The 18,255-nt window shown below is 41.6% G+C and overlaps 1 protein-coding gene across 1 annotated transcript in view; it reads right to left on the bottom strand.

Moving 5' to 3' along the window:
• The window catches only part of LOC132993077 (ryanodine receptor 3-like), a 110,070-nt gene that overhangs the window by 48,125 nt on the left and 43,690 nt on the right, over positions 1-18,255 (bottom strand). The window contains exons 19-39 of the mRNA XM_061062727.1: positions 17,560-17,693; positions 16,706-16,947; positions 16,238-16,430; positions 13,714-13,930; positions 13,514-13,618; positions 13,265-13,267; positions 11,427-11,530; positions 9,910-9,993; positions 9,535-9,694; positions 7,385-7,532; positions 6,902-7,104; positions 6,484-6,658; positions 5,921-6,129; positions 5,627-5,826; positions 5,268-5,334; positions 5,026-5,186; positions 4,194-4,359; positions 3,730-3,816; positions 3,109-3,335; positions 1,006-1,813; positions 523-723 (exon numbers count right to left, since the gene is read on the bottom strand). Of these exons, the coding sequence (XP_060918710.1) occupies positions 523-723; positions 1,006-1,813; positions 3,109-3,335; positions 3,730-3,816; positions 4,194-4,359; positions 5,026-5,186; positions 5,268-5,334; positions 5,627-5,826; positions 5,921-6,129; positions 6,484-6,658; positions 6,902-7,104; positions 7,385-7,532; positions 9,535-9,694; positions 9,910-9,993; positions 11,427-11,530; positions 13,265-13,267; positions 13,514-13,618; positions 13,714-13,930; positions 16,238-16,430; positions 16,706-16,947; positions 17,560-17,693 (3,894 nt within the window). The remainder of the gene's footprint in view (positions 1-522; positions 724-1,005; positions 1,814-3,108; positions 3,336-3,729; positions 3,817-4,193; positions 4,360-5,025; positions 5,187-5,267; positions 5,335-5,626; positions 5,827-5,920; positions 6,130-6,483; positions 6,659-6,901; positions 7,105-7,384; positions 7,533-9,534; positions 9,695-9,909; positions 9,994-11,426; positions 11,531-13,264; positions 13,268-13,513; positions 13,619-13,713; positions 13,931-16,237; positions 16,431-16,705; positions 16,948-17,559; positions 17,694-18,255) is intronic.

Genomic DNA, 18,255 nt, shown 5'->3' with positions numbered 1-18,255 from the left:
ACTGAATAAAAATGATTTTGGAAAATGTTATTTGTGTAAATCACCAACCTAGCTATTTTTTCAGTATTTTTTTTATTATCATTATTTACAAATAAAGTTGTTTTCCTTTGCACTTCTTAAAGTATTTGTGTCTGGGCTGGGCTCTCTCGTCTTATGTTTGGACCAATACGGTATTTCCTAAACAAAATAAAAAAGTACTTTTAGATGACTCATACATTTGTTGCTTGATTTAAATGTTTACATATGATGCGGTACAGAACAGTATTTCAATAAATGTAGTGACAGTAACGATAGCATTTTTTTAGGGTGTTAAAGGTCAATATATTAATGAGCGCTGAAAAGTGTAAACAAGGTTTTGAGAAAATGCTTATACCATGACTGGGTAAGGTACTGGAAATAGGTACACAATGGTAGATTTCAGTGGCTGGCACAACAATCAACGAGCTCATCAGGATACACAATGTTTCTGACCTTTCTGATATCCTTCCCAGCAGCCCTGCAGTGACTGCAGCCTCGTCTCACCTGTTCTTGAGGGGGCGATCTGAACTCTTTGGTCTTCTTTGCGGTGACAGCAGCAGACATGTTGAGGGCCAGCATTAGCTCGTTGTAACGGAACTTCTGGTTGTACTGCAGCTTGGAGACGAAGTTGTCGGAGAAGGACACTATGGCCTCGATACGGTGCTTCAGCTCACAGTCGCAGAAATAGTGAAGCAGCTCGCACATCTGGGGAGCAGACGGGGGAAAGAATCAAAAGACAGATACTTTAAAATCTCAGTGATGAGACTAGCAGCCGTATGGCTTCACGATGTCCGGCTCATTATAGAGACATTTTAAAAAGGCGATCAGGCGTTTAATATGTGACGCAACCATTTTATATGTGACTGATTTCTGAAAAGGTCTTTAGCATCAGATCAGTTGAGAAATGTTCATTGATTCTACATTCACCTTCTGTGGTTTACACACAGATGGATCCAGTCGGTACATACTGTAAGTGCTCACAGTTACCTGTCTTTTAACAGGCTCAGGTAGCCTCTTCTCTAGCAGCCCTTTCATTGGTTGTTTTGCCTCTTTGGCTGCTTCCTCCTCTCCAGCCTCCACTGCCTTCTCCTCCGCCCCTGTGAGTCCTTCTTTGTCCGTGGCCCCTGTGGGCCCCACCTCACGTGTCTCTCTGAAAACATTTGGGTCAATCAGCAGCAAGATTTTATGGACGTCCTCACTGCCCAACACGCCCATAGTCAGCAAAGTGCTGATGAGTTTCAGGATTGGCACAAACTGGTACTCCACACCTCCTCCTACAGGGTCTCGGATATGGTGCCCCCCACCCTGAACGGCCTCCGTCAACATTATGATCGCTTTCTCCTTCAGAGCGTCTAGTGGGATTTGCGGACTATAGAGATGCTGTTCCTGTTTGGTGCTGATGAAACAGGGTGGGGCAAAGTTGAGGCGGGGTTTGAGGGAGGTACTTAGCCCCACCCCTGGCGGGAGGTGCTTCTTGGAAGCGTCCGAAAAAAGCCGAATGGATCGCGTCTCAGGCGTGACAGGGATGATGAACTCATCTTTCATCATGAGCCGCGCCTCTTTGGCCGTCTCCAGGTGAGTGCTGATCAGGACGCTGTAGAAGCCCTCGCGTAACATCCCAGATAGGTACTGATTGTCGATGGTGTATAGCAGCTGCGATTGGTCGAGGTGGCTGCAGAGGGCATGGGCTACGCGGGTGTTTCCCAGAGCGCAGAGGGCGCAGTAGAGCTTCAGGGTGTGGTAGTGGAACTTCTTCATGTCCTCCTGCTCGGACAGCTCCATGATGTCGACACACCTAGGGAAGGAGACGTGAGAGAGGTTTAGCAAATTCCACTCTAGATGCTTAAAAACCATGCAGGATGTATAACGTGTAAAAAAGACAGGTTGTGCTTGTATTTGTTTTTTAGAGTGTAGGAATATGATTTTAGATAGACATATGAAGAGGTAAAGAGAAGTGAAAGAAATTCCTAGATTTTTTTTGCAAAACTAAGCAGTGTTAACGTGGAACAGTTGCAGGGAAAGAAGCCCATATGTTTTTAAATAAATATGCAATACTATTAGCTGAAATATCTTACATGTTTATAGAATTGAATAATTTGAATTGGCATTTCCTTAAAAAGTCTATAAGATGCAATGATTTGTAAGTGACTAGAGTATTTCAATGATGCATGAATGAAGTTTAAAGATTTTTCTGGGCGCTACTACACTACACTGGGTGGCTGTAGCATAGTTGTTGTCATGATTTGGTTTTATCCCAGTGTTGCTTGTTTCCCTTGTGTGTTAATGTTCCCTAGTGTTGCTGGTTTTTCCCTTGTGTGTTTCATGATTTAGTTTGTCCTCAGTGTTTCTTGTATTCCTGCCTCTGTGTGTTTCCCAGTGTGATTGCCCTGATTGTCCTCACCTGTGTCTTGTTAGTCTCACCTTTGTCTTCCCTTCCATGTCAGTTCATTGTTGTAAGTTGCTGGTGTTGTTTGTCGTATGTTAGAGTGTCAGTGTTTCCTAGTGTTTCTCAGTGCTTGTCAATTTTTGGATTTTCTCAGTTTGGACATTTTTTGATAGATAGTTTTAGTTTTTCCTTTTTGTTTAAATAAATAATTTTTGGTTTCTGCACTTGGGTCCACCTCCCTTGTTTTACACACCGAACCGTAACAGTTGTAGAGCGTATCGTCTTCTAATTGAAAGGTTGCCGGTTCGATCCCAGCTTCTACATCTACGGGTCAAAGTGTTTAGTCAAGACACCTCTACTGAAGTCATATTGTGTGTGTGTAGTCTATGGTATGAATGAGGTTAGTTAGATCATAATTGGTGAATTGGCACTGTGCATAGCAGCCTCTGTCATCAGAATGTGTGTCAATGTTGGATGTGACATATAGTATAATGAGCTTTGAGTGTTCTGAAGATTACAAACACAATGTAGGTGAAGTCCATTTTACTATTTCAATTAAGCTCATAACCTCCTGATGGTGTTTCTTGTGAGGCAAGAAAGCAATCTAACTTGTTTTTCCTTAAAGTGTTGTGTTTAAAATCAGCTTAGAGCCACTGAATAGATGATAGATGGATCATATAAGCCCAGAAAGCCATGTAAAGTACCTGTTCTCCTCAGGTATATGCACAGCCAACATCTGCAGGGGCTCCACACACTGCACCATCCAGCCGTGCCTCTCGCTGACTCTGGCTGTTTCCACTTTGAGGAAGGTGTTCGGCATGCGGCTCCACAGCACGGCGTTGATGGTCTGGACATCTAGACGGGGCGGACACTGAGGCACGGGGTTCTTATGCTCACTCTTAAAGATGGCTGACGACAAAGGCATGGCGATCTGGAGAGGTCACACACAGATGGATATTACAATTTTGCCTCCACACTCTTACATTTTGTTACAGGGTCAAAGACGCACCTTTTCCTACTCTTAAAGAGACAGTCATTTTGAGTAGCATGAACAGATGATACTAGAATGCTTAAATATTAGCCTTGCAGATGTAGCTGGAGGGTTTGCTACATAATCCTGTGTGAGGGCTGGATCATTGAACACAGTGTAAGTTTAAAATAAGCTACTGTGGAAAGATTCAAATGAAAAATAGCATGCTGTGAGCGGCAAAAATTGCATTTCCTCTAACCATTATTGTGTGCGTTTGCAGGATGTTATTGTTATTGCATTGCAGACGTCATACTACGAACAGGGTTGCTGTAACCAGACAATAAGAGGACTCTACCTTTATTTTAGCCAACTCAAATTGGAAGAGGTTAGGGCTTGTTGGCTGCACAAACACGGCAGGGAATAGCTTGGTGTTTGGTTCCACCTGGAGCAGAAAAAAAAGAAGTACACATCAAAGCTTGAGGAGCAGTGAGAAAGCATGACTTGCGGAAAGCAGCTTAATGATGCATCATGAAACTCCACCACAGTGCTTATCGTGTGCCTATAGTGTGTGTGCATGATCATTGGAGGGTGTCAGCTGGCAGGATGACTAAGCACTGGGTGAAGCGTCACAGAGTTTCAGTGAGGGAGAACATAAGAAGATTATAACCTTTCAAAGGTTCTGTCAGATTTAGCTCTCAGAGTAAATCTTTAAAGAGGAAAGTCTGACGTTCAACAATTCAGACGTCACAACTCCTGTTCAGGAAAATATGCAGAAGGGAAGATGGATTTTCTGTGTTAAACCCTTAGGTAATTCTGTACCTGATAGGACGTGGATATCTCCTTCCCGTTGACAGTGAACGTCAGCATGCCAGTGGCCAGGTCTATCAGACAGCCGATCTCCAGGTCCACGTTGGTGCGACTTGAGGCGTGAGCAGCATTTGTCACATCACCACCCCACACCATGTAGCAGTTACTCCTCCTCACACTGTCAGAGAGTGAAATACAGTGATTCATCTTGTCTTAACATACATTTTGATTGAAATAAAGGCTGCATCTAGCTTTCAAAAGCATAACTTTCACATTAAAGGAGAGGGTTTTAACACTCTATAAATGTACTAACCCTGTTGTAAATTGTGCAAATAAGCCACTCAGACAAACTATCATCCTTTCACTGCTTCTTAAAAAATTAGAAACTGAGAAGCAACTGGAGAATGATGAAAATGAACAAAACAGCTAGCACTCAACCACCTTAAAGCTAATGAGTTAACTAGAAATGTATTATTCCTATTAACACTACAAATGTATGTGTCTCTTATTGTATTGTGTTACACAACCAAAGAGCAATGTTAGCTTCCAGCTAACTTCTAGCTAAGGCTAACATTAGGCAATGCTAATGTTAGGAAATGCTTTGTTAGCTGTTTGACAGCAGCTAATCAGTTTTACAATCTCAAATGACATTTTTGACATTTCCTTACTAATTCAGAAGCAGTAAGAGGACAAATGTTTTGTCAGATAATGTAAGTTTATAAAACCTATAACCATACGCCTACATTAGTAGTGTGACAGTCGGCTATAGCAGCATTCAAGTTTCCAACTTGTAACATTACATCAAAGGAAAATGGCCGCTGCATGAAAATGGTTAAATACTCACCTCTCATGGACTCGTCCTCGCTCGTCCCCCAGGGTTACAGTGACTGTTCGGTTTTTACTGAGGTTGAAGTTGTTGCTGAAGTAATGGTAGTCGGGGGTAACCCATCCTACCCACACGCCAGCAGGGTCTTGACCAGCAAAGACCCTTACCGAGTGGTAGTACTGTAATAACACATGCAAAAGTTAACAAATACTGAAGGTGCTGCACCCAAATGCTACTTTAAAAAAACAGTTATTTATTACCATAGTGATGCTGCCATAGTCCACTCGTCTGCTTTCCTCACTGTGTCTGACAGATCTCAAAGGATATCTATGAGGTAACACATGATAGGGTCAACAGGTGATCAAGTACATACAAAATGTTCATACATTTTTCAGCTTGACTGGATGAGTTTAGACCAAAGCCAAAATAAAGCATCTGAACAACCGAACATCTTGACCTGCATTATCATTATTAAAAATATATTTGTATTGCTAAATGAAACTGAAATTCAACGTCAATTATCCAATATGGGAACAGCTAATACACATGGTGGATATTATGATAAGGAAGCAGTTGCTGTCCATGTGGCTTTAATTTATAATTCTGAGGATGTGAGTACCTGTGTTTGACTTTAAGTGTATCTTCCTCGTGGACTCCGTTCATATCCACAACAGGATTTGTTTTGAAGACAGAGTGGAACTCTACAGGCATGCTTAGACGACAGAACACCATATCTGCGTTACTGTTCTGGGTGCCAAAAGACTTGTGGGTGACTTTTAGACATGGAGGGCTGTCGACAGTTCCATCGATCCTGGTCACCTGCAAATCAGAGGAAAATCTTTGCCTCAAAGCAATGTCCGACTTTGAGAATTTTTTTTTTAGCAACAAATAATTTCTCTGCTTTTGTTCTTACTGCTATGTGGTTGTGGTCCTTTGGCACGTTGACAAAAGTAGGCAGACGCTTGCTGAACCACATGGTGACCTCTCGGTTCATGTTGACAGCGAACGGTTCGAACCCTTCCTGGAGGCCGCACATTGTGTAGTACTTAAAGGTGCTGGCATCTTTCCCCAGATTCATACGCCCCACCTGAGCGAGCCCGAGGCTGCACACTGGAATGAAGCCTGAAGGACAACCAGATTAAGAGAAGGAGTGAATAAGAAGGCTCTTAGAGTGCACACACAGCAGGACTGGGGGGAGGGGAATCAATCCAGCTTTTTCAAAAAGCCAATCTACGAGTGTCACATTTAATAAGGGTGATTTTGTTACAGGGGGCCACTTATTTTTCGCTTATATCTCCAGTGTGGTCATTCTGGGTTACTGCTCCCTGCTCTGTCTGTGAAGACTTTATTAAAGGATGAGTGACCAACAACTCTTTCTACAATCACCTTATCAGTGTCACACTCCCTGACCCTAAGCATCTGGCTCTGTTAGCACAAAATGATGTATCTACATTTGCACACTGAACGCTTTCTCACCATCTTCGGTTTCAAAGTCTGTAAAGCAGAGTTCAGATCCCTTGGTGGTGATGAGGATCTCTCCGTTTAGGGTGAAGATCATAGACTTGTCCTCCATGTTGATCATACAGCCCACCACGTCGCCTGCATGCCAGCACCGCCCGAACAAACGGCTGCCCATGTTCAGACAGTGACCCTGTATTTAGAACATGTACAATGATGAAATAAAGAGCAGCTCATAAAATGCATTATTTGGAGAAAAAAAAACTCATGTTGATCTCGTAATCTTTTGTCTTGATACGATACTTTTCCTGAAATCTTTCCAAAACACTTTCATCTGTTTTAAGAACCTCATTCATACAGAAAGGTAAAGGGTAAACAGCACACTCACATTGAGTTGAAAAATAAATCTAGATTTAAGGTTTGGTAAACAGCTTACCCTGTATCCATCAAACACAAAAGCAAGCTCATCCGTGCCGAGCTCCACATCCGGCTTACATCCAGGCCTGGCCCAGCCCACTCTCATGTCCCCCCCAGTCACGGCCTCAAATTCAAAGTACCATTTCCCGGTCTTCACGGCATATGTCCTCTCCACTCTGAAAAAGCGGATCTTGTCAATGCTGAGCCGCTCGACCACTTGTCCTAATGGATGGAAGGGACAGCAAACACATCAGTATGTAGACTGTTGATCAAAACCATTAAAACCCCTCCAACAAGACAAAAAGTCACTGGGGCGAGATTGAATACAATCACTTAATACCATCATTCCTCTGCACAGCTGCCTACAGGGAGGTTTAGTACAGAATCCCTTTTCTTCATTAAAATATGTCACACTTTTCAAGAAGTGTTTCCCCCATTTTTTTGTAACAAATATTAAATTATTATCTCTATAATTTTTAATGTCCGTGCGTTTCGTACTCACCACCTTCCTGGTCCGAGGGCTCAATGTTATATCCGTAGCCAATCAGAGTGCGAATAGCCTCCCGCAGGCTGTCCCTGTTTGACTTCTTGGTCCTCTCGTCGAGTAGCACGTAGGGAACCAGACGAGGGTTACGTTTACTTTTTAGATCCTGCAGGGAGGAGAGGCGGCCAGAGAACATTTTATGAAGCCCCTTTGCAGTAAACATGCTGAAACCATCTCCGGTTTTCTCTAAATTGTAAGCCGGCTTAATCAAGCCATTTCAATGCGGAACTGTTGTGTTTGTAATAACTGTGCTGTCGGTCTCTGTAATTGAGATGTTAATTGGCTATTTAAATTCTATTGGACTAAGGCTGACTATTACTTCCTCCATCGTCACTGTGTCATTTCCCGTAGCAGTATACTTATTAATACCACTTAAGCTCATTTGTGGAGCTTAATTTGAAATCGTGTGCTGGTTATGTGAGATCAAAGGCTGTTAATTTGGTTTGACATAACAGCTTCCCCTGACATTTCTACGAGGCATAATTCACAACCATGTGGCATTGTCCCAAAATGCTGGTCGGTTACCTGTAGAGCTCATGTTATCAACTACACCTCATGCTCTGCAAGTGTGTACTTGTGCACACTGCGTCCAGGTGTAACTTTATGTGTAATGTTTTAAACTGCAGTGCAAGGACAAATAGAAAAAAAGTTTACTTAATCAATTGGTGATTTCACAACAAAGAAGGCAACCTCCCCTGTTGAAATATTAAGCCAAAGCTGAAGTGCAAAAGACAGCCGGTCCATGAGTGAAATAGCTAACCACAGTCCTTACTTTAGCCACCTGATGAGGAGGCGTTACAGACGCACACTTTTGATGAAGCATTCACAGAGATATCGACTTCAATAACTGAAGCATCATTTATTATCAAACAAAACACAATCAAACATATCATTTTGTCTAATTGACCAGAGATAGGACAGTGGTGTTCAAATCCATGGACTGAATGAAATGAAAAGTGATTGTTACATATCACTTTGTGGTGAGAGCATTCCACAAGTCTGTAGTAAGAGCCATTTTGTCAACACGTTGCAAGTCAGCCATAGATTTTGCTGCGCTTCCCTTGAACATCTTTTCCACTCTCATACATGTAGCTGTTGTTTGCAATGATGGTGGCCGTTACTGAACTCAAACTGTTAGCTATGTTGGTGGGTTTTTTTTAGCTAGCCAGACAAGCTAGATGGGTTTAAATCAGCAACAAAGATATTCATTCAGCCCTCCTCAACTCCACCTGCTTGACTGCTCGATTGGTTGGAATCCACATCATTGGGCTTCATAACCCCTCTTTACAAACAAACGGGTGACATCACAGAGACAACGTCCCTGTTTTATAGTCTATGTTCACAACTTTTACCTTTGCTTATCTCGACCCATACATATGTTCACAGATCAACATTTATATAAAAATGTCCCCTACACAATTTAAGCAAAACTGGGCCAAATAAATAAGCCTCGACTCACTTTATGAAGGAAGATTTGTTACAATTTTGCAGGATGCATCAAAGTTCTTCCATCAATGTCTCGAAAACAAAAACCATAAAAACATCCATTCTTTTATAAATCTATCCACCTCTCGACTATCTATGACTTGTCCCGTCTTTACAGGATTAATCTCATAATGCACAGACAAGGCATCAGTACCGATATATATATATATAACAGTCAGAGTGCGCAGTTTTACAACTTGTTCTTTCAACTGATGTAAAGAGACATTGTGTATCCAGTGTGTTCCGTACAATATGTTCTTTGTCGTGTTGCCCTTTAGTGCAGAACGTCTTGCTGCATATTGACTGAAGGCATATAGCTAAGAAATGTCAGGCCAAACAAACTGTCACTGCCACATGTGCACAGGAAGAGTATCGACTGTATGAGGAGGTGCATTAATGAAGCATGAAGGAGAAAGTGAGCATATGAAAAATACAAGAGGAAAGTTGGAAACAAAGAAAGAACACATCGCTTCTTTTTCTCTGTATCATAGAAAAACTACGTTTTTTTGCCTAATTTTTTTTTGAGAAGTTAAGTTAAGAATGCCAGGCACTTTTGGAGTTTTTTTTGCAACAAATTAATTGTTTTACGCCCAGCATACCATACATGAACACATTCTGTCTACCTGCTGAATGCCATAGGTCCAGCCCTGTTTGATGCGGTCCTTGGCCCACACATTGTGTGCATTCTCTGCCAGTTTGTCCACCAGCAGCTCCTGACTGGGAGTCAGTTTGATATCAGACAGGTCCAGAGGACACGGCTTGTAACCATTGGACATCATGAAGCTTCAGATAAAGAGAAAAAAAGTTATTTCTGTTATGCAAGAAGTAAAGGGTTAATCTACCAGTAATGTAGATCTGTAGCTTAATATAACTCTTTACTGTACATCCTGTTTGTTAAGACTGGATTTCCATCAGACAGCTTTCCAACAAACAGTGTGAAATTAACTACTTTTAAACTAGTATGTTTGTTCTAATGAAACGTCTGCATGCACACTTACTTTTTGGGGAGTTTGATTTTTTTGAGGGAGCTCTCAGCATTTGGATTGACCTGAACTACCCGACATCCCAGTGCCAGCAGGGTCCTGTACGAGGAAAACAACACACAAATGAGTATAAAAAATAGACAGCATGTCTTCCTCACAGTGTCATTATAGTTGATTGGACAGTACATGTAACAGAAGGGTTTTTGTGTGTTCAAATGGAGCAGTGCTAGGTTAAATTGTGCATGTCCTGATCCATTAGGAGAAACCAGGCCAAGAATATCCAGAGGAAAACGTCGGCTGTGAAGTGCCTTTGACACATTTTTTTCACACCTTCTGAGAGGACAAAGTGGCAGAAAAAAAACAAGATTGATGTCACTCAGAGAGACATCAGCGTCACACAGATGTTTCTGTTACACCCTCCCATCAAGATTAATCACAGCAGACCTCCACTCTGTCCTCTACCATTTAAACAAAGCAGTGACGTAAAGCCATTATAAAGACTTTTTAATAAACAAGAGAACATTGTGATGAGTTCTGACGAGAAGAAGAAATGAACTTGGTTTGAGCAGCATATGAAAAGGAAAATTGTTAACCAAGAACTCAGGGGCATGTCTTTTCTTCACAAGTTTGTACTCCTTTATTTAGACAGGAGCTTTTGGTGTGTCCTCTTTTGGGATTAGATTTCAACAACATTTTCACTGATTCAAACTCAAAGGTGAGGAAGGGAACCTTTTTTACTGCTTGGCTTCGGCAACAGAAATGTACATCTTGTTTAAGGAGGTTAAAACTATCTGGTTAATTATTTTATGTATTTTCATAATAAACGTTTTACTGATTACTAATTACCGCTAATGCCGATAAAAAGAGATATGTGTAAGGCCGACTGAACGGTTCTCATGTTCGCCTCCCCGTGCATGCATGGGTTCTCTCCGGGTACTCCGCCCTCCTCCCACAGACATGCTCCTTAGGTTAATTGGTGATTCTAAATTCCAGTAGGTGTGAATATGAGTGTTGCTGGTTGTCTTTCTCGAGTCAGCCCTGTGATTGACTGGCGACCAGTCCAGGGTGTACCCCGCCTCTAGCCCAGTGACAGCGGGGATCGGCTCCCCCTCACAACCCCAAATGGGAAAAGAGGTATAGATAATGGATTGATAGTGCATTCATATTTAAATTTTCCAGCTTTGGACTCATGCATTAGTAATTTTAACTGATGCTTTTCACAACAAATGCACTGAACGATACAGAAATATGCGGTGATATAAAGTATACTAATATCATTATATCTGTATCAACCATACTGTGGGTTCACATGTTAGTTCTTACTGTTCTTCTGTGTAAGTAAAACATATGGGCCTTACTAATGCTCTTATAGGCTACAACAAACACAACAAAACCAATCTTTTCTTGTCAATTTTCTTTGTAGTGAATCCGTCTGTGTCTCCTCTGGGCTCAGTCACACAAGCTCCCTTTCTTCTTCTTTTCAAAAAACTACAGCATCGTGGAGAAAATAATCCCAAAGCACTGAAACCTACTTAAGAGTTTCTGTTGACATCTGCAGGTTGTAGTTCTTTTCAGTTTCTGGCAGCTTGGAGAAATCGACCAGGCAGGGGTGCTGCCGCTTATTATCATCCCTTATCTAGAAAGAAGAAAGAAGAGCCACAGGAACAATATTTCAACTTTCCTTTGTTGCCCGCAACTTTGCTCCACAACAGTGTTATACTGTATGCAAAGTGGGAAAGTTGACTAAATATAATGCAGTATGAAATACACAGCCTTGTAAATCAGTGTCATTGTGCCCCATCGAGGGGGGGGGGGGGGTGTGCTGTAAATACAGGCTGCAGTGATAAGACAGTCTACTCTAGTGAACATGTTATGAAAGAGGAAAAAGGGAGCATGTTTTCTTGGGTGAGACGGAAAGGTGCACAACAGGAATACCAAGTGAGAGGTGTGACTCCTCTCTCGAGGCTGCACCTTAGGCCAAATAATCCCTTTGGCTATGCTGCTCAGGGGAGGGCGGCATGGCAATGGGGGATGTTTACCAAGAAAACATGCAGGGGCTGTGTACTGATATGCAGCTGTGTGTGTGTGTGTGTGTGTGTGTGTGTGTGTGTGTGTGTGTGTGTGTGTGTGTGTGTGTGTGTGTGTGTGTGTGTGTGTGTGTGTGTGTGTGTGTGTTGTGTGTGTTGTGTGTGTAGGTTCAATGAACACAAGCCAGCTCTTTTGTGAATAGTACAAGAACTCTACAGGAAATCTATTTCTCTGGCAGTTCCTCGTCATACGGATTTACATTTGTGGAACACACAGCAAATAAATAAAAAAGATATTTTTATGCATCGACTTATCCAGAACAAATATTGCTGTGCTTATCCTTTTTTTTCCTAAATGACACCTACTTTGAATGCTGCTGTAATTGATAACAATAAATAACAATAAAAACAGCACAAAACGAGCTGCTGTCTGAAAATGTACCCAGCGGCTAAATATGACACAGTGAAAGAGCCTTTGACTCCCTGAGTTCAATCAGGGAAAACTTTTAAACAATTAAAATTACGGCTCGGCATAAAGTTCAGCAGTTTGCAGTCGTAAAATCTTAGATACAAATGTTTGTATTATAGACATAAGAGCTGCGTTCCAAAGTGTTTGCTATGTAATCTGTTCCTTTAAGGGCAAAACAGTCATGTTTGTGTCATCCTTTAGCTAATGCAGCGTGCAATAAACCAGATGTTTGCAAGGGGGAAAAAAAGGTCTAATGAGCCGTGTTTCTTAACATATAACAGAAGGTGTAATCTGAATCAGATATACTTTATCTCCGGGGGAAATTCTATGTAAATAAAACATACAGATGAAAGATTTATATGTGTGAGTAGGCCTGGGGGATAAAACAATAACAATAATTATCACAACATAAATGATTATCGCAATATAATATGATATTTTCAACCTATGAAAAGGGCCAGGATAGCTATTTTTCACTGCTTCAAGTCTCTGAGGTAAACGAAGCTAAGCTAAGAGAGTGTTAATGATCTTCTCTTAGAACTCTCTGAAAGAAAATCAGCAAGCTTTTTCCCCAAAATGTCAGGCTACTACTGGAGTTCTTTAAAAAATGGCTCAGTTAAATGTCCTTTAAAAGCAGAAAAAACTAAACGCAGACTATTAAAACGCATGCTTTCCACCTGGTTTATTGCCACACTTTTATTGCTCAAACACGCTGCTCTGCCCTTTAACGAAACAATACTTTGTAATTCATGACATATATCAAAGACACAGACACAATGACTCCGCTACCTACAAACAGCCTAGAATGAAGCATCTAATTGAATGGCATGAAAAGCTTCAAACATGGAGAAATGAGAGTGTTCTTTCCACTTACCCTCTTTTTGGTGTGAACCGCAAATTATAAAAGAGAAAGCAAGATGACGTACAGGCTTTGGATGGTTAAATTTGAATACTGCTAACAACTAACGCATTTCAAGCTGCTTTTAACTCAGATCTCTTCACACAGTGTGTTAACTACGATGTTTATCTCTCTACAAAAATGGCAAAATGTATGGATTATGCTTTTTGATTTATTTTTTTTGTATCGTCTAATAAGGAAAGAGAAATTGAGCACATTTCTCACCTTGCCGTACGACCAGCCAAGCTCAATTTTATTCATGCCCCACAGTTCATGGATGTTTTCAGCCAGCTTGTCTCTGACTTTTTCTAAATGATGTGGCATAACAATCTGAGGAAGCAGGCATGAAAAAGTCAGTCAGAAGGTTATCAACAACCTACAGTAGTGTTAGGAGTCAGCTCTCTATTCTCCTCCTGTTTGTTTACCTGGCTGGTTTCAACAGGTGTTGGGATGAAGGACGCCTGCGATAAAAACTGTGCGGTACCCAGCAGATCTCTGACTCCATTCACATCCCTTTTGTACTCCTTCACTGGCTCCACCTTCATCTTCTCTTTGGGCAGCAGAGCTTCGTAACAAGGAGCGTAACTGGATGGAGGCAGGAACTTAAAGTCGCCATGCCGACCGCCCAACAGGAAACGCACTCTGAACAGACAAAGTGTTGATTATGAGTTGGCTTATAATGTTATTCTAAGCACATAAGACCTTGGAGAAAAGGTTAATTAAGTGTGTGTAAATATAAACAGTTTATTTGATCATGAGTGATAATCAGACAGTTATTAATGAGTGAAGCAGACAGTCAATTTGAAAGCATCCATGCAGCCAAGAGTAACTTGCTTTTCCGCCTCTTCAATCAGTTCCAGCCTCTGCACTAACAGGGACAAGTTTAGTTCTGAGACTGAAATAAAATAAAAAAAACCCGTCTCAGGCCATCACTGTGAAGAGGCTCTCCTGAGGCAGCCCAAAATAGCTGCTCAAGTAGTAGTGATGACGCAACACGGGCCTGTTCTGACTGCAGCCCTCAATTATTGAGAAGTCAAGATGTGTGTGGCTGTCATCTTCTGGCAAGTTTAAATCCACTGGGATGTTCACCCTGTTCAGTGGGTCAGATTCGAGAACAAGCTGTGAGGTGTCGAAACCCAAATGACAGTCTTCACACGGGGTCACTCTGTTTGATTGCATATTGTTAACTGAATGACATGATTAAACACACAGTACCCGTCTTGTATCTTGGGTTTAGGTATTTTACATTTTCTGGACTACTTACAACAAAGCTTATGATAAAATAATGAAATATATTTTTAATTTCAACTCTTGAATTTTAGAAAGAAGCATCTGGACTCCACATCTGTACCATAGAAGAATCACGGTTAACACATCCTCTGAGTGAAAGGCGGAATTTACAGGGACAGAGATGGCACTGCAGGGGAACTTTAAGAACAGAAGAAGTGTATGGAAAGCTTAAAGTGCAACTATTCACCAACATTTCTCAGCCATTTACATGAAAGACTGTTTTAATTGGAAAATGCCACACTTTTAGAGCTGACTGGCCACTCTTGTGGCTACTACGCTAACAGTACTCCACTTTAAAAAAAAAAACTATCCCTTTAAGAAATAGGGACTTAACGCTAAGCAGTTTTATATACTCATTCCAACACCTTGGAAATCAAAGGTTTTTGGAATTCAGAGAGTTTATATAGACTCTTTTGATAAGCCTGTATCATATGTTTCAGTTCCAAAAGACTCTTATAACAGCCTGTCCTAACAGCATTTGTGATTAGAACGAGTGTCAGCGACAAATCAGCCTGATTCTATTGTTTCCTATTGGAGTGTCCCAACTGCTAGCAAGTGAACTAGCTCGAAGCAGCTCTAAGCGGTGCTACCTTTTTCCCCCTCGACCCTGCCCTGCTTTGACTTGTGTCAGCAATAGCCTACCAGAGAAAACCTTTTTTTATGGTGCACCGCGAGCCGACTAATGCCAAGCCTCTGAGTGTTGGCTTTTGAGTCAACAACTAAAATTCACAGAGATAAGAATTATATATTTAACGGATGTTGTGTGGACAGCCAGCATACGATCATGCGCGATGTGGCGCTATATATAAAGCTTGTGTGCTGTTAGGACACGGTGAAAAAGGAAAAAGTTTATTGGCTCATGGTCTGATCGGTAGATTATACTAATAACTTTCAACAACCTCCTGCAAATATAAATTTGCTACACTAGCCTGAGAAACAATCAAACAATATACATGGTTAGCATCAGTCCATTAGCATTGTTATTGTGGGCACATTAGCATTTAGCTTGCCTCAGTTCTCACAGCTACAGAAGAATATATTTGATAGAAAATTACACGTTGCTTTCACACTTTTGAGTTCACCCTGACTCCTTTAAAAAATAACATTTCTTGAATCACTTATTGCTCCCAGCTCCCACTACAGTTCTCATAGCCCATCAGGTATGACAGTGCTTTTCGAGAATTCATTCTCATCAGGAAATGAAGGCTGAATACACTTTCAAAGAGCAAACATGACTGAATAAAATCAGACTCCTGCGTCGAGTGTCTCTGGGCTTCAAAAAGTAAAAGCTGTTAATGCAAAACGCAGCTTTGCTCTACAAAGTCGGAGTCAATCATGAAATCATGGAAAAGCTGCTGGAGCTTGAAATTCCATTTTGAAGTCTTGTCAATCACACTATCTGCGGTCACCATGGCAACAGAGCAAAGTAAAAAGCCAGCCTATTTCACCTGTGTCCAATCCCAGGGCCTTGAGGATAAATGAATTTGGACCAGAATGAGGAGGCGGATTAGATTGATTTCATGCCGACCGTGTTTGTGTAGGTGTTCAGCATATATGTGTGTTTATTAAATATGGCTGTCTCATCTTTCTGTGCTCGCTCATACAACACGAAGGAATTTTCTCTCAGACAACACAGAGTAGTAACAAATCAACACTCACTTGACCCCTGCGGAGAAGCTGACGACGGGGAAGAAGAGCCCGTCTGGGTTGAAGTTTTCAAACATGCCCTGGACCGGCTGTCCGTTAATCCTGAAAGAGATGCTGGGAGCTCCAAGGTCCAGACAACAGCTCACCACGTCCTCGGAAGTCAGGACGTGCTGGTTCATGGACGCAACAGTCCGTGGGACACGACCTAAGCCAGAAAAACACACACATAGAGCTCTGTGAAATATGAGCCTGTGAGTGAGGAGATAATTTCTCTAACACATAGGATCGAAAACACAAATTTGTACACACAAACACACACATTCTGGGCAAGGAGCTGGTGCCTGCTGGGTGCTGATTCTGTCTAGACACAACCTGGCTATAGCCCAGGGTTACCACTTATCTTTATTACATTAGCTTAATATGAAATGAGCCAGGTAACACACACAAACACTGACTTTTTTTTTTTCTCCTCAAACTAACCTGACCAGAGGTGTAGCCCATCAAAACCAAACGAGTAGAGGTCATCGCCCACTCCGTTGCCCCCCCACCCTTCTCCTCCTCCGGGGTAGGGAGCATAGCCTTTAGTGTTGGCCCAGCCCACTCTCAGGTGCGTCGGCTCGCTGGTTACAAAGTGGTCCACCTGGTCGATCATAAGCTCAAAGTACCACTTCTTATACTGAGCCGAGCCCTCGCTCACCCCCAGGAAGATGTTGGGTCTCATACTAACAACGAAGTAGGACATGAAATCATTAGTTATCATTCATATGAAGATGTCAGATATTCTTATATTCAGTTGTGATTTGTTTATTCTCTGCTCTTAGGACATGTAGACCTATGTACCATGCACACTTTTCTACAGAGGAGCTGATGGCACTCTGAGGTATGTTACTGCTACAGTAGCTGCTTTTAAGTTACAACCAAGACTAGTTTTTAGAAAAGATTTACAAATAACTACATTAAATTATTATCAAAATCACTTAGAATGTATTAATAAGCTAACAGCTAACTAGCTGACATAGCTAATGTTAGCTAGCATAGTACTTATGGGCTAGGTCAATTTTGACAACTGTTGTGGACAAAAGCAGGATGATGTTTCTCCTTGCCGAATTATTTATAATTTTCACAGAAAGAAATCATAGTTTTTTAAAGACATCAGCATGAGTTATTTTGTCAGTAAACACGACTAACACATGTCCAGGATATGATCAGCAGAGGGATAAGCTTTACTGTTTTGTCCACAAGGAATTTGACTCAACAAGTACGTTCCTCACAAGAGCATTAATGTGAAAAAAAAACATAAAATGTCCTGAGAGTCTAATGAGGGTCTTTCTGACCTCTGGACATCGTTGACCAGCTGGGTTTGCAGCAGTAGGTCTCTCTTTGGTAGCAAGTGATCACAGATCAGGTTCTGATTGGTTCTCACAGCTACACCGTTACACACACAGAGCGAGCAGAGCACATCCAGAATCTAAAGGAGAAAGAGAAGGTGACAGCGGTGAAAACTAGAAACTACATGTAGAAAACGAGATGTGATGACAAGTCTCCAACAACTGATTACACATCCACCTCATTGTCCCTATTAAACCCTGAATATGGATCCACATACCTTCCAGTAATGACTTATTATCTTTGTCTAGGTTGATGCTCGAGGGACAGACTCTTTCATGCAATCACTGCATAATTACACAAAGATGCTTATTGGGGGCAAAATATGTCCAATAAAACCCCTTTGATGCTCCAAAAAGCAGCGGAATTAAATGGGCCAGGAAGCTTTGCCAAAGGTGACATTCCAGAGGAGCCGTGCTTTATGGTCGGCCCTTTTTTCTCCTGCTTCCATAGCAAATGATACATTCAGGCTGATTTATGACCTGGTCCAGCTGACTGCCCACTCCTAATCTGCTTTCACTGTTAAACTGATTGATTCATGATGGGGACAACACTGTAGCCAAACCCGCAGGAACCCCTTTTTTTTGTCAAAGAAGGAAGTTTGTATGCTGGTAGAAGGTAAACACGATGAATTAGTAGCTCAA

This window comes from Labrus mixtus, chromosome 18 (genome assembly GCF_963584025.1).
Source record: "Labrus mixtus chromosome 18, fLabMix1.1, whole genome shotgun sequence".
NCBI classification, from domain to species: Eukaryota; Metazoa; Chordata; class Actinopteri; order Labriformes; family Labridae; genus Labrus; species Labrus mixtus.
This window is presented reverse-complemented; position numbering and strand designations above follow the sequence as displayed.